At 34.1% G+C, this 24,647-nt stretch overlaps 2 protein-coding genes across 3 annotated transcripts; one reads left to right on the top strand and one right to left on the bottom strand.

The window, feature by feature from the left end:
* Positions 1–952: 952 nt before the first annotated feature.
* LOC149615527 (uncharacterized) lies at positions 953–4,135 on the top strand. 2 transcript variants are annotated; one of them, XM_089856644.1, is made up of 3 exons: positions 953–1,486; positions 1,558–2,948; positions 3,009–4,135. In XM_089856644.1, the coding sequence occupies exons 1-3, from the start codon at positions 1,226–1,228 to the stop codon at positions 3,961–3,963; spliced, it is 2,607 nt and encodes an 868-aa protein (XP_089712770.1). In that variant the 5' UTR covers positions 953–1,225; the 3' UTR covers positions 3,964–4,135. The 2 variants fall into 2 exon arrangements, with proteins under 2 accessions (XP_089712770.1, XP_089712769.1); XM_089856643.1 differs by having other exon boundaries at positions 1,558–4,135.
* LOC149615526 (uncharacterized) lies at positions 4,127–5,116 on the bottom strand. Its single transcript, XM_089857172.1, has 3 exons — positions 4,734–5,116; positions 4,562–4,668; positions 4,127–4,372 (listed from the first exon to the last, which is right to left on the bottom strand). Exons 1-3 carry the CDS (start codon positions 4,810–4,812, stop codon positions 4,127–4,129), a joined length of 432 nt encoding a protein of 143 aa, XP_089713298.1. The 5' UTR covers positions 4,813–5,116.
* Positions 5,117–24,647: the final 19,531 nt, after the last annotated feature.

The raw sequence follows: 24,647 nt of genomic DNA, 5'->3' as shown, positions 1-24,647 counted from the left end.
CATAAATACTGGAGTAACCGATAGCTTGGTCACCAGTAATGGTCCCAGTTTGGGTATCTCCAATAATAATGACAACAATAACAATAATTATGACCATTATGCGAAAAATAAGGGTTTCTTTGATGCGGTTGTAGGTGGAAATCCTTTTAATAAAAAATAGTAATTTATTTATTATTAATTTATTAAATTTATTTATTAAAATAAATGGCTTTATATTAAATTTATTAAGAAAATCCCGTCAGGGTTTTTCTATTTATACTCAATCCGAAATCGTAATGTTAAACTCTATGGAGCTTAACATTATGAGGTGGAAACATTTTCGCGACCAAGGGGGTACACTTTTTTCACAGCCTAACTTTACAGCACTAGCAAAGGCTGAAAAGGTATAGTATCTCATTTCTCGTAGTGTAAGGTTAACTTGGCCTTTTTGTATAGGTTTTAAAAATAAATATTTTAAACCACGCGCTAGCTCACGCGCCAGCACGCGCCAGCACGCGCTGCATTTCAATTAAAGTTTGAATTCAAATCTCGCGCTTAATTTCACCATTTTGATTCTCTAATTAAGTTCACGTGATTTTTTTAAAACTTTTTGGGCCTAATTTTTGTCTTTGTAAGCCTAACGTTAAATGATCACAAAGAAATAGACCTTTTCACCGGTAGAGCGGGGGTGAAAAGGGAGGAAAAATTTCGAGAGGTGAGCATGCGTAGAAAGAATGTTTGGGGGCAGTGCCGTACTTTTAACCATTCCTTTTGCCTTATTTGCTACGCATTCAAGTTTATTTTTATAAAACAGTGTTGTATTACTTGTTGTAAAAGTATTAATTGAACTTCCGAGGTGAAATTTTATCAAATTCAATTGATAGACGTAAAATTAGGGCATTAAATGAAATTCTACTCACTAAATTGGGCGCCAGGGCTTACGGGCATTTATACACACATGGAGGAAGGGGTGGAGCCGTTTTGTTGAGGCAGACTATATCAAGTTTGTGATTAGACCTCCCACAACGGGAGAATGAGGGGGGGTTGAAAAAGTGGGGACCGCACCTTGGAAAAATGGCGGAGATTGGAAGTTGAATTTTTATCACGTGACCGACCTAGTTAGGTAGTGCCATCTAGCACGCAACGCCGGCGCAGAATTTTCTTTTAGGCTTAGGTATTACGGTATCACGCGGTGATGAGAAGCCCATAAGCCTTGGAGTTTGATTGTTTGAATTTAACTTTGAAAATGGGGAAATGTTGTATGTTCAGAACATGCAAAAATTATAGCTCTTCGGAAGAATCCCGTGGCCAAGGAATAAAATATTATCCTATACCCAAGCCCAGGAAAAATTTTGAAAAGTGTATGAGATGGTTAGAGGCGGTTAACAGAAATGATATAACAACTCATAATGAAGTTAAACAACATCATTATGTGTGCTCAAAGCATTTTTTTGGTGGTAATGGCCCAACAAAAGAATTCCCTGATCCAATTAAAGATATCCAACAGGTAACAATTAATTTTATCTTCCAACAATCATGTTAGTAAGTAACGTACATTAATTACTACGTTATGTACAGCACCCAGCGGCTTTGGATCACACCTATTCATGTCACTCAGAAAAACATCAATTAGTCAAATCGTCTATTAGTGAGGGGACATCAAAAAATCAGGCTTTGGAAAGTTTCATAGATTTGGAAAGAACATCAACCCAAAATTCAACTTCAGTAGCCTTATCACTAGCACCAGTTACATCTTTAGAAACAATTGATGTTGAAGAAAGTTCAGCTTTGGAATTAATAGAAGATTCACAGTTCACTAAAACTGTAAACTGCGTAATACAAACAAATAAACCACCCTCAGCCTCAGAAAATATCGTAACAGCGTCTAGTACAACTGCTACGTTCCAAGGAACTGAAATACTTCCAATTAATCAAACAAAGGATGTACCACCACTTAAAAAGTTAGCCCAAGAGTTTTTAAAGTATCATTTGGAAAATTTAGATACGTGTCACTGGTCTGTCGATGTAATAAATGAATCTGAAACTGGAATACCTCTCAATGGTATAAAATGCCTAAAGTTTAGGCAAAGTGGGAACAATAATTGCTTAATTAGGATTGAAATATCACAATGTCTAATTCCAAGTGTTTATTTTTGCAACACTCTAATTTTGCCCAGTCATAAACTATTTTCCTCAAGTTCTGTTGATTTTAATACTTCAGTTTCATGTATGGCAGAATTGAAGAACATTCTGTTTGAAATTGAAAATTACCAAACATGCCAGGGAATTCAAGGAGAATTATTTGTGCATTATAGTGACAAACATCTAGATCCTGCCTATGTTTGTACTGCAAGCCAATCCATCAGATCTGCCAACTGTCAGAAATTATTTCTTGGTCAATTTACAAACGTTTGCCCATCTTGTCGAATAACAAAAATAGTGTTGCAAAACCGTAAACGAAGAGAGAAAGGAAAAGTTTTGAAAAGGACCAACATTCGCTATATGACTAAAGATGGGATTAAAGACAATTTAAGAATCGTGAACAAGAAGAATAAAGCTTTAAAGAAAAGAAATAAGGCATTAGATTTGAAAGTTAAGAAAAGCTTTAAAAATGATGGATTTTTTATGACTGAAGAAGAAAGTGAGAGTTTTGAAGAAATCATTGCGAAAAATCCTTTTAAGACTAAATCAGTATTTCACAAGCTATTAATGAGGGAGCAAATGAAATTAATTAGAACCAAAAAATCAAGACCAAGAAAATGGCACCCTGCAATTGTCCAGTGGTGTATTTCGCTGAAAGCTAGGTCTTCGAGCGCATATGAAACAATGCGTCAAGCTTTTCCACTGCCTTCTCAAAGAACGCTGCATAATTACTCCACAGACCTAACTACAAAAAGCGGATTTAATGACACGGTTCTCTTGGAAATGAGAGGAAAGATTGATATAGACAATTTAGAAGAACACCAAAAGTATTTCTCTTTGGTCTTGGATGAAATTCAAATTAAACAAGACTTGGTATTTAACAGCAGTACTGGGGAACTAATGGGAGCTTCCGATCTTAATCAATTCCGAAATAAAGTAACAGAATTGGAAAAGCAGATTAAAGGCAATGAAGATGGTGAAAACATTAATTTAGCAAATCATGTCCTTCAATTGATGGTCAGAGGTCTGACAACAAATTTTAAATACCCATACGCTTTTTTCCCCTGTGGAAATTTACACGCGGAAGATCTATATTCCATTGTTTGGGAGGCTATTGAAAACTTACAAGCTGCTGGTTTTCGAATCCTTGCTGTTGTGTGCGATAAAGCTTCGTCAAATATGAAGTTTATAAAAATTTGTACAGAATCTGTTCAGAAACTAAAGAATCATCCAGTAGGGTATGAAAGCAAGAATCCGTTTAATTATGGGCAGCCACTGTACTTTGTGTCTGATGTATGCCATAACGTTAAAACTGCCAAAAACTGTCTAAATAACAGTGGAAAAATGAAAAAACATAAGGATGGTTCTGTAAAGCCAATAAGACTCTTGGAAAAAAATGGTCAACGTCTATTATGGAAACACATAGTTGACACTTACGAGATTGATTCAAAATCTTTACTGAGATTAGCGCCAAAATTGACATATAATCATGTGTACCCAAACCCGCATAGTTGTATGAAAGTAAAACTTGCAACCCAAATAATGAGTTCTACCACTGCTAATGCTGTCGAAGAATTAATTGGAGAAGAGGCTAAAGAAACTGTGAAGTTTTTGAGATTGTTCGATACCTTTTTCGACATTTTAAACATTTCAAATACTTATGCATTCTTTACTAAAAAGAAGCCCGCGTTAGAGCCATTCAAGAGTGTCGATGACTGGCGTTTTAAGGTAACCAAAATATTAAGGGTTTCACAGGTTTCAAACCAAATTTGTATTTTGCATAAATATTATATAACATGCAAACTTGAAGAAACTCATGGTTTTTTCAAGGAAACCTATTAAGTTATTTACGTTCATAATTTAGCGATTAATTTTATACCATAACATCAAGGGTTTCATAGGTTTCAAACCAAATTTGTATTTTGCATAAAAGTATAAAACAAGTAAACTCGATGAAACTCATGGTTTTTTCAAGGAAACCTATTAAGTTATTTACGCTCATAATTTAGCGATTAATTTTATACCATAATATTAAGGGTTTCACAGGTTTCAAACCAAATGACACTATTGGTAAAAATGACTTCGTCAGTTCTTCAATAAAATTCGCATTAGTCAAAAGATCATGCCTTTTAACTGCAAATTTTTCTTTATCCAGAAGCCCAGTTTTAGGATCGACAAAAACTGATAAATTTTCTGAAGCTTCTTCCGATATTTCTCTTATCTTGCGTTCCTTAATTTCTTCAAGAGCATCCTAGAATTTTATAATTATTTTAATTGGAACTATAAATATAGAAATTACATTGAACCATGAAGCAATATTGAATAATGTTGCTCTTAAGTGGGTATTCAATATTACGGTGATTTGATGGTAGTGTGACTTATGAAGTTAATGTAGCTCACAACCTCTCTCTCTCTCGTTGCTCAATAATTTAATACTTACAATGACTAGTTTTGGTCTACCAACATACGTAACCTGATATAATTTTGAAGAATTATGAAGAATAGAAGCTAAATGTTCTTTCAAAAATTCTTTATCAAACAAAATACCTGAAAAATAACAATAATTTAACCAAGGCTTAGCAGTTATTCAAATTTTTTCTTAGTTTCCTTACCTGTTTCAATCTTTCGCTTTTGAGCGGGAGTAATTTTTTTAATTTTATTGTCTTTGAAGTACGTATGGTCATGATCCATAATCAATTCTGAATTAGGAAACTCAAAATACTAGCTTAGGGGCAAAGTCGTCTACAGCCGCGGTACCGCACGATTACGCAACACCGAATTTGAAATTTTGAATGAAAAAAATAAACAGCGATATTTCTAACCATAGGAGGCGCTTAAGAATTTATCAACGAAGCACGTGACAAATCTTTGCCAAGATCATGAAGAAATTTATCCCCTATCCCATCCCCTCTTAGCCACCCGCCTGTGGGAGTACAAATCTCGGTTGGGGAACGAGGAAACCCGTTGAATTCGACTCCACCCCCCTTCCTCCATGATACACAGCGCTTTCGGCACGGCATCGGCGGACATCGCCGTCTATTCGCCGATGAAGCGATGATCCCGTACCGTCGCCAAGGCTTAGTGAGTTATAGCGGCCTACTAATATCAATGCACCGTTTCCATTAGAACTTAAACACTTTATTTCTTAACATGATTTTAATTGTACTATCTCGGTTTTAAATACTAGGCATTTTATTTTAATATTAAATTTCAAAAGGTCTCCCATACGTCCATCGTAGTTTAGTTTACACGTTTAACTCCATAGAAGCGCTATAACTCATGCCCCCAAACATTGCAACTAATCATGCGCGGCCCTTAATGTGAACAGGTCTATAGTAGGAGAATTTTTATAATTTTCACATGGTTTCAACGAATATTTAGCATAGTGTGTTTTTATACAGTGCATTGTATTATCCGACCATTCCAATTTCATTCCAATTTCCGAATGCAAGTTACGATTTAGTGAAATACTATATAATTAGTCTTAAAAAATTGGACGAATGAGTTTCACTATTCCAGAACTAATTTATTCCCAAATAACGTTTCTCCCCAAAAAGGGACAGATATTATACAAAAACGAGTTTTGCTTCGCAGTCCTTAAAAAACTGCATTTATACACAATCCGCGGCACTTTTTCAAACCCACAAAGGGCCAGAAATTAGAAATTATTTTATGTATTGCAATTTGAAATTAAGTTTAATCGATATGAGAAATTTGGTTTTAATTGCGAAGTTCAAACATTTGTTATGATTAGAAATTTTACAACAAAAACGGGTATAAATGCGGCGTTTCGGAACAAAGAGCTAAATCAAGGACGATTATGAGTCGAGTTCGAATTGAAGTTTAAAACGTATACAAGATGTATGATAAATGTCAGAAATACGACACTGCTTTTTAAAGCCACAAATCAGAATGAGGGACCTCATTTTAGGAGTAGTAAAGCGACATTTTACTCGAAATAAGTGTTCTTATCTCTTCCACCCTGAAAAACTAAAATGTTAAAAGCTCATTTTCTATTTTTTCGCTTTAATTATTTGAGAGGGATAAGTTTTTAGGGGAACAGATTCTATATTAATCAAAAATGTCTTGATTAGAATCAAGTCCTAAAAAGTATCGATAAGACTGAGGTTATCACTTGTCTGAAGGATCAGATATTAATTTTTCTTTTTAATTGAAACTTAAAGGCATGCTTAAGAAAAAAACAACGTTCCATTACCGTTTTCCGTTGAAATAACTTATTTTACAGGTAATCAATTTCAAAAATTTACTTATCTCGGGTTTTCGGGCACAATTCCATTCCCCCAAAACATTTTATCATTACATTAATTACTTTTGAGAGAGTACGTGTATGACATTGAGTTTTAAAAGGTTCCCTCATTTGTGCCCGGTATGCTTCGCAGTGGATACGTTTTAAAACAATGGCGGAAAATTAAGTAGGGACAGTTAGATTTTTACTCGTGGTTATGCAAAATGATGTAATGTCTAGTGTACTTCAGTCAACAGTCATACTGTTCATTCTCATAGCTCAGGACATGATTAATGCTGCTCACTATTTCTCTCTCTAGTTTCAAACAATGGTTAGAGACCATTCAGTGCCGCAGGTCGCACATGAATATATTTCAACTACAGTTTACATCAATTCTCCGTGGTCGTACTATTAGAGGGTTAAGCACTAATTTGTTCAGAACATGTCTCGAAAGTGTGCTTGTTGTAAGTTTTTAAAGCAGTGTTGCCAATGTGTGGGTAATTTCCCACATCGTGGGAGATTTAGGTTTGGTTTTAGGCTCTGTGGGGAAAAAGTAATATTTTTCCGAAATCAATCAAATGTCGGAATTTTCCTGTTCAAGGGTTAATAGTGCAAAATTTTCAAAAATGCACTAATTTTAACTGCACAGTTAAAATTAGTGCAATTTTATCCGGTTTAATAATTTCAAGCGACATTTTGAAATAAATTCGGTGATTTTAAGTTTGGCACTGAAAAAAAAGAAAGCATATTTTGAGAATTTTAAAGCTTTATAGCATTTGTACATATTGTCAAAGCCATGCGGAGTGATATTCCATATTAAACTTAGTATGATAAAATAGTCCAGATAAATATGACTGTAAAAAAGGGGGTGTGGGAAATGCGGCAAATTTTTAAAATGGAAGTGGGAACATCCACTTTCTAACATTAGCAACACTGATTTGAAGGTTTTGGTCATGGCTAAACAGACCGCTCATTCAGTTTTTTATTGTTTTAAAGCTTATTTTGACACGTTATCTCTCAAAAGTAATTAATGTAATGATAAAATGTTTTGGGGGAATGGAATTGTGCCCGAAAACCCGAGATAAGTAAATTTTTGAAATTGATTACCTGTAAAATAAGTTATTTCAACGGAAAACGGTAATGGAACGTTGTTTTTTTCTTAAGCATGCCTTTAAGTTTCAATTAAAAAGAAAAATTAATATCTGATCCTTCAGACAAGTGATAACCTCAGTCTTATCGATACTTTTTAGGATACATTTTTGATTAATATCTGCTCCTTCAGTCTTCATTTTAATTAAGATTGTTAAGAAACTGTTTTACATTTTCAAAATCTACACTAAGCAGAAACATATAAAAAGGGGACCGTAACTTTAGCTCAATCAGTCATTTATTTATAATGATACTCCAAAAAATAAAAACGTAACTCATTGAAAGTTTGTATTCTTATTGTAATTAACATAATACAATTTTTTACAACCCTTTATTGAAACGCGAGGCGCTCCCCTAAAAATTCCACAAATAGGACCAAATTGACAGTTTTACACAATTTTTTAAAACGCTGATTTATGTCTGTTTAAAGGGGCTGACCGACCCCCTCTCCTTTTTTACCCACCCGCTATGCTAAGATCTATGAGGAAGATCGTCGTTTGTCCCACGGTCCGGACAGCCCCTTTAACCTTTAGCTCAAACTTTTCATAAGCCCAATATGAAATTCGGATATCCTTAAAACTTCTCAAAGACGATCCGAGATTATCAATTTCGAACTTTTTTTGTAGCATTAACTAACGTCTGTTTGATATTAAGCTTATAAACCTTAAACACAAAATAGTCAGGGCAATGCCGGCTCAGTTTATAAGGGCTACCCTAAAAGTCCACAAAGGTGATCCAAGATTGTTAATAAATACGCCTAAAAAGTGCCCTCTTCAAAATATGTAGCCGGGGAAAAGAGAGCGTGATCGAGTGGGCTATGCTAGTGGGTATTTTGGTAGTAAGTAACGGGGGTTGGGACTCCAGGCATAGCCCGCTCCATCACGCACTCGACAACGCAAAGCAACTCGCGCCAGCGTGGGAAATAAGGCGGTAACAAAGGGCAAATGACGAGTTTAAAAATTGCCTGGTACAGTTCAAAAATTAAATCGGAGGGGGGTCAGTGGTCCACGAGACTACTAAAAAATTCAAGGGTAACCAGAGTCCACACATTAAAATTCTAATATTTTAATTATCCACTTCCTTAGCTTAGCAGACGACGTGCTCTGGCCAATTGTCACGGACCAGTTTATTTATTCCAAGTCAGGAGGGTCTCAGGCCTAATGTCCAGTTTAAAAAAATCCTTATTTCCCACCCTGACTCGCGCTATAGCGCAAGCAGCTTGCGACGTGTTGCGCGTGATCGAGTAGGCTATGGTCCGGTCAAAAGAAATCTTCAGTTCAGCGTTGCAAATAAGGCGGTGGCACAGGGAAAATGACCAGTTTAAAAATTAAATCGGAGGGGGAGCAGTGGACCACAGGACCACTAAGGAAATTCTAGGGTAACCAGGGTCCAGACATTCTCTCAACTATTTTAATTACCCACTTCTTTAGTTTAGCAAACGCCGCGCCCTGGTCAATGGTCATGGACCAGTTCATTTATTCCTGGGCAGGGGGGTCGCTGGCCCAATGTCTAGTTTTAAAAAAATCCCTATTTCCCACCCTGCTTCAGTTGGGAGTCTGACTCCTGGAGCTCCTAAAGTACAGAGATGCATATGACAAGGATTCATTTCTCATAAGCGAGAATGGCCAACTCTGTTGTGTTAGAGTCAGCCTGGCAGCCTGGTATTTTTTTGCTTCTAAAGTTCTAAGTCAGCTGGGTTTTCACCTTTAAAAGTTAATACAGCCCTTTAAAAATGTTATTAAATGAATGAATCTATACGGTTGCAGTTATGTCGAAATGAGAGCAATTAAATATGTGTCTTTGATATTTAGCTCTGATAATTTCAGAAAATTAATAAAAAGTAGTGTTATGTATTTAACCAGAATTTATTTTATTGAAATTTATTAATAATTATTTAATTAAAAAAATTGTAATACTATTTTATGTTTTAAATTTCACAAATAAAATTCAAAACAGTAAACATAGGGCAAAGGTTATATTGTATTATAAATAGCCAGTGGGATTGATTTTAGCTATATCGCAATTAGAGCTCGACATTTTCTATCCATTATCCACAAATTAGTAATTAATTTGAATGAAAATAGGTGGATATCTTTTATTAATTGGGAAATAATGCACACACTTTACATTTAAATTTTAGAAGTTAATTTATTATTTACTTTTTGTATGTAATATTCAGCATTAATTTGACTAAGACAATTAACTAATTACCTACGAGGAATTAACTAGTATATATGGTTAAAATTATAATTTAATCGTTTCAAAACTAATATGGTTTTGAACCGGTTTTAATAATTTAGTTATTAAAATTTGTGATTATCGATTGGTCAATATTGAAAATTAACCAATGGTGGAACTAATTTTTTTTAAACTCAATGAAACTGAAATATCAATGAATCATCTACTGAAAGAGGTATCAACCTATTATTTTTTTTTTCAAAAGAAGGTAAATAAGGATTAGATGGCTTGCTGCTTCAAACAAGATTTTTAACCATGAATAGAATATTTTGTTAATTTTAGTCAAATTTAGATATTCGGTAATCGAGTTGATATGAATAAAGCCCTTTTTGCTCATGTCTATTTTAAACTTTAATCACAGATTTCGCTTACCATTTCACAAGCATAATAAACACTACTGAAGGGCGCAAATCTATCTGCAATCGGTAATGGTGACCAATATAGCAATTTGCCCAATTAATCAGTTAGAACTTCATTTGCACATTTCTATTCGTTAATTTGAAATGTTGCGAGAAATTTGAATGGAATATAAGTAGATATCTCTATCAGAAGATAATTTTTGATGTTGATATGTAAGATTCATTGAGTTAAAAAAATTGGTATTGGTATTTCAAGTAAGCTTAGATATCAACATCGGTGAATTTACGATATGGGCTTATGATGTTAGTCTGTTTATAAGATTAAGTCGTTACTTTAAGTGTCACTAGACAGTATCTACCTCCAAAATCGAGAGTTAGTAACTTTATAACCATCTCCTAGTCAGAGGATATCCGAGGGTCAATTTCTTATATCATTGACTGACGAAGGCTTAGCTTAGTCAACTTTTGGCAAGGCCTAATACCGTTTTTGCATGACTGTCGCCGTCATATTCCTTTTAAAGCATAGATCATTAGATCATATAGTATCCACCCTTGATTTTCATTACGCAACACACGTTGGATTCGTAAACCTCGACGTGCACCACGATTAGAAGCATTAAAATGCAAAAACAACACACTGACCGCATACATTTTTGGTAAATAACAGACTCAAACAGAGTCACTACAGCTGTTTTCAGGGATGAACGAGCGACCGAGAGGGCTTTAAAGAAAAAGCCTCCGGCGGCCGGTCTCTTAAAGGGGGTAGTTTCGAGGGAACGAAATTCAAATGCAAGGCGCGTCCCTTCAACAAAAAACATTGAATTCGTTAATACGGACGTTTTAGGCAATTATAATATTGAAATTTTATACAATTAAGTAATATTTAAGAAAACTAAGCACTACTTTCAAAGTCTAAACTTTAAAAACACGACGATACGAGAAGGCGAAGTAACAACAAGAGGTAAACATTTTTATAAATGGCAAAAATTAAAGGAAAGCCAAGGCTTAGCGCAATTTCACCGCCTTAAAGAAAGTGCCAAGTTTAGAAATAGATTGTGGGACAATAAAAAGGTGGAAAATTATGAAATTTGGCTTATATTAAAGCTTGAAACCTACTTTATATTATATTTAAAATCCATCCATGAGCAAATCCTCAAAAAATATGAAAATGGCAACGAAAAAGGACCCACTCTCAAATTTTTTTCCCCTTAAAAAAATGGCGGCCACAAACGGGGTAATTTGTCACGGCGGCAATATTAAAGCAGTCTTATCTCACTATCGATAGGCCATTTCAACCAAAAGGCATTAAGAAAAAACAATCGGATTATTATGACGCAACTATACGTAAAAAAAGGCCAATATTGGTCTCGCTGATATTTACCAATAAAACAGCGTATCCATGCTAAAATATCGCAGATTGGGGTAGTTTTTAAAATTTAAAATTAAACATACTTAAAATTAATTTTTCTCAAAAACCTTAAAAATGGTCCTAGAAAAAGGTTTAAATTTTGATATAAAACCGTTCCCAAACGTAACAAACGAATATTTCATTTCAAAAGGGTTGCGACAAAATGGCTAAATTTGAAAAAAACTCCATGTTATTTCTATGGGAAAATTTAACTTTTTCACCAAAAGGGCTGAATCATTTTATGCAAATGAAAACCACCCTTAGCAACTTTATTTTTTATAAAATAAACTAATGAGTGGATCTTTTTGAAATTTTAACCACATATTGAGGGCCCGAATTGTAGTTCTGTGGAATTTTTTCAAAGCAGTTAATACGATACAAAAAAAGTTATAACCAATCAAAAAACCATCCTTATACATTAAAGTCGGTATGAGGTCTTATCTAAGAGAGCTATCGCTCTCCTAGAATAATTTCATACGTGAAAATCTAAGCTCCCTTTATCTCGAAACGCCGCATTTATACCCGATTTTGTTGTAAAATTTCTAATCATAACAAATGTTTGAACTACGCAATTAAAACCAAATTTCTCATATCGATTAAACTTAATTTCAAATTGCAATACATAAAATAATTTCTAATTTCTGGCCCTTTGTGGGTTTGAAAAAGTGCCGCGGATTGTGTATAAATGCAGTTTTTTAAGGACTGCGAAGCAAAACTCGTTTTTGTATAATCTATATATACATCATATATTTTTATTTATTATAAACAATGTTTTGTCTATTTTTAACCTATTTATACCCAATCCGTAAAGTTTTAGACATATTTCTATGTCATGACGTCATTCTCAATTAACCTAAAACTAATTATACGATCCTATAAATAATAACTGTTTAATTAACTTGTTCATTAAAATAAATGACTTAATATTAACTTTGTCTAAATATATATACACATATATATTTAATATATTCAACTTTAGGTCTATTTTTGACCTATTTTGACCGATCCGTAAGGTTCTCCACATCTTTTATGTCCCAATTAACCTAAAACTAATTACACTCCTACATAATTGCCAATTTCGTCTTTTTTGACCTACTTTGACCTAAATTCTCATATCGGGGTTATTTCAACAAATCCTACAACAGCAACAAGCAGAGATCTTGTTTGTTTGCTCAAACTATAAAACCTAATTCAACGTGAGAAACGAAACCATGCCATATTTTGACCAAAAATCGTTCTGAATTTGATCTGTAATGTTATTATAATGGAGTAGGTCAAACCTTAACGTTAATTTCTAATGATATAGTTCAATAAACTCGACGCTTTATGTCAACTGTTATTTTTGCGTTTCTCGGCAAATCGTACGTTAACCCGCGTTAACGCTGCTTTGCCAATTTCCGTTTCAAACCAATAGGAAAAACGGGCTTGGGAAATGGATAGCTTTAGGTTAATTTAGGTTTTGTTAAACATACTAGCTAGAACCCGTGCATCATGAAACTCTACGTTGAAATATTCTCGGTTTGCTGTAAGTTTTAAAATATTAGTCAGTTTTTTTGGGATGGTATTGTTAGGTTGAATATTGAACGCGATTATTGCATTTTTTAGAAATTTACAGAGATAAAAAACCCAGAATAAAAGGGTACCGCCCTATTTGTAATTAGGTTTAAATATAATTAGTACTAGTTAAGCCTAATTAGTCACGTGGCCGAAGGAGCACGGACTATTGTCCATCATGTCTGCTACTGAATATATAATTAATTTTTTTATTAAGAAAAACACTATTATGGTTTTTCTATTTTATTGTTTTGTAGTATATTTAGTTTTTTTAATTTAATTTTAATTTTGTTTAGTGGTTAATTATCTATAAATATCTCTTCGTAAATATGATAGGGAGAAAACTACTACATTTTAGTATGGAAATTTCTTTATAAACCTTGCAATTAATTATCCAATATGGAAATTTTTTTTAATTATTCAATTATAACAATACCATGCATTATAAATAATCACTCGGAAAGAAACTTAATTATTTTAAATAAATTTTAATAAATGCAATGCAGGTTTAATATTATTAACCACTTTAAATCCGACTGAATGTGGACCTCAATACACCTATAACAACGCTCCGGCATCGGGAAACGGTGGAGGATCAGTTAACACTAATCAACCTAACACTAACAAACTATCCAATTCATATTCGGACTCTGAAAGCATCAATTTTAACAATAAGTTCGACGATAATATTGGAACCAGTAACAATCAGAATGCGTATGGTGGTCCAAACACGGATTACAACGCGATGGCCCGTCAAATACTTGGTCAAGCTCAACGGTCAAGTAACGCCGCAGTAAGAAATCCCATTAAAGACGAAACAGCCAGCAGAATTCAAACACTTAATTCTAGGTCTGAAGGTCTTCATGGTGGTGGTCAAGGACCGCAAACTAATTTAGAGGCACTTATAGCCACTGCAATCAATCCGGCAACATTCGAATGATTTTTAATTAGACTTTTATTGAATTAAAATTAAATTATTTTTTTAATTGATTTATCTATTATAAAAATTTATTTTCAATAAAAATTAAATTTGAATTTCATCTGATTTATTAGCTGTTGTCTAAAATGTTATTTTTAAACTAGATCTTGAGATTTTGAAATATAGTTTGATATCTATGGGGGAATTTTAAATACACCTATTTAATCTATGGGGAATTTTAAATATACCTTTTTAATCTATGGGGGAATTTTAAATATACCTATTTAATTTATAGGGGAATTTTGAAATATACCTATTTAGTCTATGGGGGAATTTTAAATACACCTATTTAATTTATGGGGGAATTTTAAATATACCTATTTAATCTATGAGGGAATTTTAAATATACCTATTTAATCTATGAGGGAATTTTAAATATACCTATTTAATCTATGGGGGAATTTTAAATATACCTATTTAATCTATGGGGGAATTTTAAATATGCCTATTTAATACATGGGGAATTTTAAATATGCCTATTTAATCTATGGGAGAATTTTAAATATACCTATTTAATCTATGAGGGAATTTTAAATATACCTATTTAATCTATGAGGGAATTTTAAATATGCCTATTTAATACATGGGGAATTTTAAATATGCCTATTTAATCTATGGGGGAATTTTAAATATGCCTATTTAATCTATGGGGGAATTTTAAATATACCTATTTAATCTATGGGGGAATTTTAAATATACCTATTTAATCTATGGGGAATTTTAAATATACCTATTTAATCTATGGGGGAATTTTAAATATACCTATTTAATCTATGGGGGAATTTTAAATATACCTATTTAATATATGGGGGAATTTGAAATACACCTTTTTAATCTATGATCAAAGTGTGTCTTTTAATCTATGGGGACGTTTAAATGTTAATTTTTAACTTAATCTTAATAATAAAACATGCCTATTTTAAGAAAATCTTGATCATTGACCCAAATATTCTTGGACCAATCTTTTAATAACAAATAGGAGGTCCAATCGGCAATATAATATAGGCTTCTATTTTGAACCACGTGATCGGCGTCATAATCTAGCTCGTGATTGGGATTGCAAGCCGTACCTGCTTTTACCTGTTAACCCTAAAATCTAGAAACCCCAATAATAATTGCTATAGGCGATTTCGAATTTCGCCTCCGTTGCAAACCAATTTCATTTGGAGCGCGTTGTTAGTTGAGGCAACGTTTAATGTTCGTTACCTGTTAGCTTTTTCCCCCCACTAAACCACTATGAAGATAATTCTATTTCTAACATTTGCTTGTGAGTAAATTTGAGGCTTAATTCATTGTTTTTTAGTATTTATTTTTCTTTCTCTAAATAAATAACAATTCTAATTTTTGATAACAATTTAAATTTTTTAACCTGGGCCGTTTTTAATGGGAAAATTTAATTATTTATATACTTTTTAAATTTTTAATAATTCTTATTAATCACGTGACCCTACTACTAATTTATCATGACTTCCAATTTAAGGAAGCCAAGGGACACCATTTTTAAGTTATGATTAATTAAATTAGAAATCATTGTCTTTAATTCTGTTTCTTAATTAAATCTAATTTCATTGAAGGGGTCATCTGTAAAATACTCCAATCTTAATGGGAAAACGATTACCATTAGGTCAAAGTGTTATAGAACAGTTTAGACTCAAAATCACCCAATGGACACAACCCCTTACTTGTTGGGTGGACACCCTGAATTTATATATTTATTCATTGAAATCTAATTAATTAATTAAATAAATGATGTAGCTTTGGCCTGGGCTCGACCACAGCGTCCTCAACAACGTACTCAAATAGCGGAAGTGGTCAAGGGAAGTTTTAACAATCGTGGTTTGGGTTCTGGCGCAAGTGGAGACTCCGTGACCAGTATCTCAGATAAAAGTAACACCGTTAGCAATGTCGAATCGCAAAAGAGAACAGATAACATCGATGCCTCTGTCGTTGACTCCAACGCCGTTGATACCAGCCAAACCTTAAACAATCAGAATGGAGTTCAAAACCTCAACAGAATTGACCAAGGAACTGTTGATTACACCGGTAACTTCAATGGAGAAACCAACTCGGACTACAACTCCAATGCCGCAGATCAAGTAGGCTTAAATGGAGCTTCTCAAGGTCTGAGCGATGCTTCTTACGATTACTACTCTGATTACGAAGAAAATGTGGTTAATTTCCCTGCTTATTATTACGGATGAAGATTTTTGAAGTATTTGGTATCATTAATTTAATTTAAGATGTACATTGAAATAAAGATATTTTATTGTATTTTGTGTTTTGATGATATTTAGTATTATTATTATTCTTAGTATTTTTTTTTGAAATATGAATAAATTAATTGGGAAATTGTACATAATCAGGGGTTCCAAATGTCTTTATTTTCTTATTTACTCTTTTGAATTTCTTTGTCGTAACGGAGAACGACACGTGACGTCTGTCTCCTCCGATCTGCGCCGGGGTAGATGCGCGTGAGAGACCTCTACGACTGTGCCGTTTAAGTTGACTCTTCTTTCTGTAATTCAATCAAGATGACCCTATCCCTATAAGAAAACTGACCAACCCCACCCTGCTCTGAACTTCCCTGCTGTTTAAATTAAGTTAAATAAAGTATAGTAATAGGTTAATTACTAATTAGTCGGGAACATTAACATTTTCAGACTTAATTATCTTAAACTTTACTACGTTAATTGTCTTATCGTTGTAGACCTAATTGGACCCCGATTAGATGAATTTTATGCTTTAACCTATATATTTTTTACAAGATCTCATTCACGTGAATGATTTTTTTTATTTTTATCATTTACTTCACAAATTGTGACTCGCCTTAATTAACGTTTGTCGTCCTATTTGGTCTCTTTTGGCCACTCCCCCCTCCCCCCATTGAACTAGATCATTAAATTTTGACCCGATGAAAATACGTTGAACTTTTCACCTGGAATTCTAGATATTTTAGCTAAGCCTAACTAACTAAACTGAACCAAATCAACCTTAAAATCAGACCTACTTACTTTTTTCCCCCTACCAACAGCGCAAAATATCAAATGCCCTGATTTTGTCGGCGCGCTGGAGTTAAGGTGTACTGATTCAATTGGGATTCATTTTCACTGCGAAATCTAACGCGCTTAGTTTCGCTCTCCGTTTAAATCCACATTCGATATATATTTTTCGTCATGAAGATAGTTATTTTGATTTCAGTCGTATGTAAGTAATCCCGTAATAATACAGTAACTCTGCAAGGACACAGTTTGGGTTTAGATTAGATTTCTTTTTTGTTATTATTGTTAATTTAAATTTGATTTTAGATTCTGATAGAAATATTTATAAGCTTTAAAATAAACCAAATCCCATCAAAATCGGACCATAAATAAGAAAGTTGTGAATTTTCAAAGTATTTCATGGAATATTCCATGAAATTTTCTTTAAATTTAATTTCAGTAATTACGAGTTTGATATAGATATTGTTAGGTCTTTATAATAGTGTTACATTATAAATATACGTTAAGTTACATGAATTTAATTCTATATAAATTCATGGGAAAATTTCTCCATGAAAATTCATTGAATCTTTAAACTCTTATATCTCCCTTAATTACCAACCGATTTGAACGATCTTTGAATCATATTAAAGCCCAACTCAATCTCTCTACGAATTGTATACATTCTTGTAATTGGTCCAGGTTTGGCGTTGGGTGATAGCGACGTACAAATAGCGGAAGAGTATGTCAACAGCTATAATAACGGTGGTCGAGGAGCTGGCACCAGTGACGACGCCCTTGTCAACATAGACACGAAAGATACTAAAGTCAACAACGCCGCCCAGCAGTCCGAAGAATCAAACATCGACGTTTCAGTCCAAGACGCCAACGCTGTTGACGACAGCATTGATAGCTCCAATCAGAACCTCTTACAGAACGATAACCAAGTGGAAGATTACCAATACGACGCTGATTACAACTACAATGGCTTGGGAAATTATGATGACAACGCGAACTTCGCTTCCCAGTATGGTGACAATGAAGCTGCGCAAAACTTGGATAGTTACGATTTGTACGATACTGAAGTTGAAGAACGGGACTTCGTCAACTTCGGACGACGTAATTACAACTACTATAATTAGGCTACGATATAAAAATTATTAAATTATATTTTTAATATGAAATAAAATTTATTGTATTTATTAAATATTATTGTAAATAAAAGAATGTGGTTGAACTATTGACTTTTTTATTTTTCTACTTTTATTGAAAAGATGCAAATTTTCTTTTTCATTTAACATTACAGACTTTTCAGTATTTTTCTTTATGTAGTTACTAGCCGTTACCCGCGGCGTCGCTCGCGTGTAATAAGAACTTCCATCTAAAATGATATAAAGAATGTGTAGATTTTACTGATGACTAATATTTTTGTAGCACCCTAGGAGCGAAGGCACTCGGCACAGTCCGTCAGCCTGTCGGGATATTTTTTATTACTTTTCACGCGGACATTATTTCATAAAGAAGGGTTTTTAAGTTTTTGGGCGCCATTTAAAAAGATGGCAACAAATCGAACCCAAATGACCATTCAGCCCGTCTTAAGGTTAAAGCAAACCAGTGTACTAAATATTTGTGAAATCGATTGAAACGCGCGTACTTAATTGCATAGAGAATATTTTTTACATTTCTGGGCGCCATTTTAAAAGATGGCGAAAAATCGAACCCGAAAGACCATTCAGCCCGTCTTAAGGTTAAAGCAAACCAGTGTACTAAATATTTGTGAAATCGGTTGAAACGCGCGTACTTAATTGCATAGAGAGTATTTTTTACATTTCTGGGCGCCATTTATTAAGATGGCGGCGGATTGAAAAAATCTTTCTTAGTACGCGCCTACTACTTATGAGTAACGTTCCTGCAAATTTTCAGCCTTCTAGGGCAAGCGGTTTGGGCTGGGCGTTGATTATCAGTCAGTCTGTCAGTCAGTCAGTCAGTCAGTCAGTCAGGACTTTGATTTATATAGATATAGATATAATATAGAATACAAATTAACTCGTCACGTGACGTATGAAAAGAATTATTAATCTCGTGCTATTAATTAATTGCACGTGCAAGGTTTTTTTTCTTAAAAATATAAAAGCAAGGAGTATTGAAGATGGGAGTGATAAATGTAAATAAAACGGTTTTCTTTATTTCTTTGTTTTAAACAAAGATAAGTTATTAAGACGGAGTTTTAATTATTAAAATGATATTGATTTTAATTAAGAATATGACCTCTATCTTTGGCACATACAAGTGACCTACAATGCTTCCCAATATCAGAGTCAGATTAAATTCTGTCTACCAATCAGAAAATTGGTGAAAGTAGATCAGGGCAGCAATATCAACACAACCAATAAAGACACTGTGAAAGCCCGCCTTCTAATATCTCATAGTTCAAATTGCCGACCTAGAAAAATGGCATAATCCAATGATAATGCACTAAATCTAATTAACCTTGGGTACTACAATAATCTAGACTTAAAAAATTTGTCATTTTGACACCAAAAACTTGTATAAAATCGTGTTGCCCGATAACCATAGTTTCATTAAACATTAATTGTTAGAACCGATTACGATATTGTTTTAACCATGTTGTTCATCAAGTCTTTATTATTTTCTCGTAAGTAAATTTTGCATCATTCTTATTTGCGCACCTTAAGTAATATTCCTTTTTTACGCGTTTCAAATTTGATATTGTGAAAAGGGGCTAAAGAAATTAATTCTTAACTTTAACCACTAGCACTTCAGGGATAGGGTTGCCATTATTTTATTATTAGAGCATCTCCCGTATCATTCAGGTTTGGACACTGGATGATCCAGTACTGAATAGAACTGAACTACTACAAGCTTAATTCAGTCTGTTAATTGTAGTTTGTGGTCTTAGATAGCGGTTGAATATTGATTGCACAAGTCTCAAATGACTTTCAACACTATCTATATACTTGTTTAAAATATTTATGTAAACGTCGATTGTGTATGCAGTACTTGTTGCTGTGGCTTATGGTCAAACTCCCGGTGTGCCAACTCCTGCAGGAGCTACACCGAGTCTACCAACGATGAACCCTACCGCGGGTCTACCAGCGATGAACCCTACCGCGGGTCTACCAACGATGAACCCTACTGCGGGTCTACCAACTGATATAGCCTCGGTCCCTACCGAAATTTTGGACTCAATGACTAGCGAATTGATGACTTCCTTGGATTCTTTGACAACAGCAGGTTTACCAATGGCAACAGCAACTGAACCAATTCCAATGGTCGCACCCACTGCAGATCCCACCATGGCCAGTCGACGATAACTTAATTAATAAATAATTGATTTAAAAGCATCAATAATAAAATGCATTCTTTTCTGTTATCTTCTTAATACATACCTCAATGTATTTTATCAATCATGATTTAATAAAATTTAAAATGAATTAATTACGTGTTTGTGTTTTTTAATTTAATATATTTTCGCATTGACCTTTGCCCCCGCCATTAAGGGTAGTGAGTCGAGGTCGAAAACACAATGAAATCTCTATTGTCTTAAAGGCCTTTTCAGACCATACAACTTTTGACTCAACTCTAGATGGGTCAGAAATTTGATCCAGCGAAAATTGGTCAGTGGTCAATTTTAAATTTGATGATTCAACTTGTGTAACCAACTTCTGTTCACACGACCCAAGTACAGTCAAAAAAAAATTGTATCGTCTGAAAAAAACCTTTAGAAAGATTTTTCCTAATCCTTTATTACCATCTTAAAAAAAATGGCGTCCATCCATAAATGTAAGCAAAACCTTACTGTCGAATTCTTAATATAATTCATAACAATATTCATCTCGCGTTTCAATATATTTATGTAATATTTAGAACAATGGTTCCTTATAAAAAATAATATAGACATATCTTATGTTAAGCTATTGGCGTTCGAATTTCCATCCGCCATCTTCAAAAATGGCGGCGCAAAAACTGACAACACAACACCGTGTGCCTTTACTTCTAGTACATGTTTATAAGTCATAATTTCAGACTGCGTTTAGACCTAGGCCTATTTCACCCTGAACTAAATAACTGGATGAGACCTTGCTCATTGTATGTCATGATCTTTACTTTACCTCGTAGTTAGGTTTGAATGACTTGTATAAGTCGATTATTCATATGAGTTTAGTTAACTCTAGAACTTACCACGAGATACGACTTAATATGTCGTCTGCCAGAATTTTAATAGCTTTTCTTATCTGTGAGTATTAATTTATAATGAAAGCTATGCATAATGTTTGTGATAAGTCCATGGTTTTATAAATTAAGTGGCAGTGTTCTTTTTAAAACCGATTATCAGTCTAAAATGTAGCTCCTATCTATTATGACATTTTGTTTGCCCAAAGGGACACTGTTTTCGAGTTATGATTTGATGAGTGTTTTAGGGATGATCCCTTATCATTTAATTAGAGATCAATCATTGCCTGTTCAGTTTCTTAATTAAATTTAGGGGGTCATCCCTAAAATACCCATCCAATCTTAACTCGAAAACAGTGTCCCTTGTGGCAAATTAACAAAATGGAGATAGAACATTTTCAACTCAAAATTGATTTTCAAAAGAACATCCACCCCTTAATTTATGCAAAAATTGCAGACTTATCAGAAGCACCCTTTGCTCTTGGTCATTTAATTAGAAATTAATTAATTAAATAATTACGGTTTTAATTAATATTTTAGACGTTTATGTCTTGGTTAATACTCAAGAAGTGTCTGAACCATCTCAACCCGAAGCAATGAATTCCCAAGATAATCCGGTATCGGTACCGGTACCAGATTTTAAAACTAAATTTCCATCTGAGGGTCAGTTTTCTAGTATGCTCGAAGAACAATTCCAAAAAGGGTTGATGGAAGCGAAAGGTTGACCCATATCTTACGAAATAAACCTGATAACTTTGTAATCTTAGTAATTAGTTATTCCAATTAAAATAATTTTATTAATAGTTTTTAAATTCGTTTCGATTTTACTGATTGTAAAACCGCTTAAATGACTATTTTCAATTTAATCTTTTTTAAGCTAGCCACTCAAACGCTAGGCCTTTAATATTATCGTGTATGTCCATCAATATTTTTCCAATACGTGACCTCTGTGTTCCCATTTATTACCTTTTCGGGTTGACCCCTTTAGTTAACATAGAAAAGCCAATGTTGTTTAGCCTGTGATGACCTAGAAAGTTATTTTTTTCCAAAACTGGGATAAGGGCATGCCAATAATCTATTTACTAGGTTTGTTAACCTCTATATAACGTTTTCATTCTCATTCTTGGGTTCAAACGTTTGCCGCCGTCAATAGCAAATTGGTATTAAGGTTTCAACCGTCTAGTTCAGTTAATAGTTCTTATTAAATTTTCTTGACCACTTTTGGGTTCTCGGTATTTTTTCAAAATGCACACTGCAACTTTAATTCAATTGCTTATTTGTAAGTAAATAAACCTTAAGCGTAACTAATAAATTAACTTAATCAAATGAGGATTAAAATAATTATTACAATGCCTCCTTTGACGTTGGTTTGAGTTGATTAGTTTGAAGTTTGTTTAAAGTTTAATTGGGGGGTTTTCGTTAGGTTTTATTATTATGGTTTTTACTGGCCATGGACCCATGGTTTGGGTTGATGCCATACCAGGGTATGGTTACGATTCTCCTGACACTACTACAACTGACGCTATGATGCCCACAACTGACGCTACAATGCCAACATCTGATGTAACAACTTCAACAGCTGCCATGGAATCAAGTGGTTCGTCAATGCCAAGTGTAACCATGCCTAGCGTTACCTTCGAGCCAATTGCAACCCCTGATACCCCAAGCGTCAGTTTTTCCACTCCGACCGTGTCAACTGTAGACGTGCCTAGCGTCACCTTCGAGCCAATTTCAACCCCTGATACCCCGAGCGTCAGTTTTTCCACTCCGACTGTGTCAAGTGTAACCGTGCCTAGCGTGACCTTCGAGCCAATTTCAACCCCTGATACCCCGAGCGTCAGTTTTTCCACTCCGACTGTGTCAAGTGTAACCGTGCCTAGCGTCACCTTCGAACCAATTGCAACCCCTGATACCCCAAGCGTCAGTTTTTCCACACCGACTGTGTCAACCGTAGACGCGCCTAGCGTCACTTTCGAGCCAATTGCAACCCCTGATACCCCAAGCGTCAGTTTTTCCACTCCGACTGTGTCAACTGTAGACATGCCTAGCGTGTCTTTTGAGCCAATTCCAACCCCTGATGCTCCGAGTGTCAGTATGTCCACTCCGACCATGCCTAGTGTTACTAACGAGCCTATGCCAACCCCAAGTATGCCAATGAACACTGATACTCCCACTGTTAGTCCATCAATGCCTGATATGACAAGTGATACCTCTGGAGCCAGTAGCACTTCAGCTTACTATTAATAAATAATAAATATTTAAAATGTAAATTTGAGTGTCAATTTCTTTTGTCAAAACAATCCATGATTATCATAATTATAAGTAAATAGATAAAGGATTATAAATAGTTTTTTCCTATATATTATTATTTTTCACCAATTTACTCCTATATTTTTCCTATATGTCCTTTAAAAGAATTTACAATTTCCAGTGGTCAACCTGTCCTTGAAATTCCCTATAACCTTGAAATTTCACCTTAAAAACTTAAAGATAAATAGTTTTAAGGACATACTATTGATCTAGTTAGCCCTGTTGTATTTTAGTTATCGTTTTTCATCAAGCCTTGACTTGGCTATTACTTTTACCATAAGTTTATAAGTGATATGTTCCATAAGTATGACACTACCTATACGATTCGTAGTTCTACTGAGAGACTTACAGCTCGAGATAACTAGTTCGAGAAGGAGAACGACTGAAGTGAATTAAATTGAAGTACTAAGTACACTCGGTGGTGGTTAATTAATTTTGCAGCTAGGACCTATTCCATCTAGGCACTCCTATTTAGTCCGCATTTCTAAGCCCCCTTTGACAGCAGCGCCTCACTCACTCACCAGGCCTCCCTCGCTTTACCTCCTCGAATCTATGACCTACCTCACTCACTCACTCACTTCAAATTCATTACAAGCCTTTCAGTTTGTCATGACCAGATATTAATTAAACAAACTTATGGTAGGAACATATCTTATGAGCTTATGGTATTATGTAGTTCAATTTCTGATGGCCTCTAAAAGCTATCGATTGTAAATTATAATTGTAGGTCAATCGTTGAACTCCTACGCTATGGTACAAATATCCATGGCACAATTTTAGTCGTATATATGTTATGAGTCCTTCAATTTGACATAATTCCACGTTTTAGGTGAATTTAAAAATTGCATCTAGACGCGTCAACTGCGGCAGATATGAATTTTATTTTAATATAAATAAAGGTTGATCCTGTTGAGCCATATCATTCTTATTCAGTTCTCCCTAACACTAACTCTTATACAGTTTCGGGTGTTATTGTTAATAACCAAGTCTTCAAAATGATTAGGAGTTTAACCCTGTTTTTATTTTGTAAGTATTATAATAATATTTGTAGTTTATGAAATGTTAGTTTAGTTTAATGAAAATATGGTATATTTAAATTTACTTGGGTTGA

Source organism: Phalangium opilio, unplaced genomic scaffold, assembly GCF_054372755.1.
Source record: "Phalangium opilio isolate 3A_F unplaced genomic scaffold, DU_Popi_V2 ptg000217l_1, whole genome shotgun sequence".
Lineage (NCBI taxonomy): Eukaryota > Metazoa > Arthropoda > Arachnida > Opiliones > Phalangiidae > Phalangium > Phalangium opilio.
Note: the sequence above shows the minus strand (reverse complement) of the source record. Positions and strands in the feature narration are given on the sequence as shown.

Bases quoted from the DNA above. Each gene is read 5' to 3' on its own strand.
- LOC149615527 (XM_089856643.1), top strand. From the start codon at position 1,226: ATGGGGAAATGTTGTATGTTCAGAACATGCAAAAATTATAGCTCTTCG. The intron at 1,487-1,557 runs GTAACAATTAAT...CGTTATGTACAG, and splicing joins CAATTAAAGATATCCAACAG to CACCCAGCGGCTTTGGATCA.
- LOC149615526 (XM_089857172.1), bottom strand. From the start codon at position 4,812: ATGGATCATGACCATACGTACTTCAAAGACAATAAAATTAAAAAAATT. The intron at 4,669-4,733 runs GTAAGGAAACTA...GTTATTTTTCAG, and splicing joins AAAGCGAAAGATTGAAACAG to GTATTTTGTTTGATAAAGAA. The intron at 4,373-4,561 runs GTAAGTATTAAA...ATAAAATTCTAG, and splicing joins GTAGACCAAAACTAGTCATT to GATGCTCTTGAAGAAATTAA.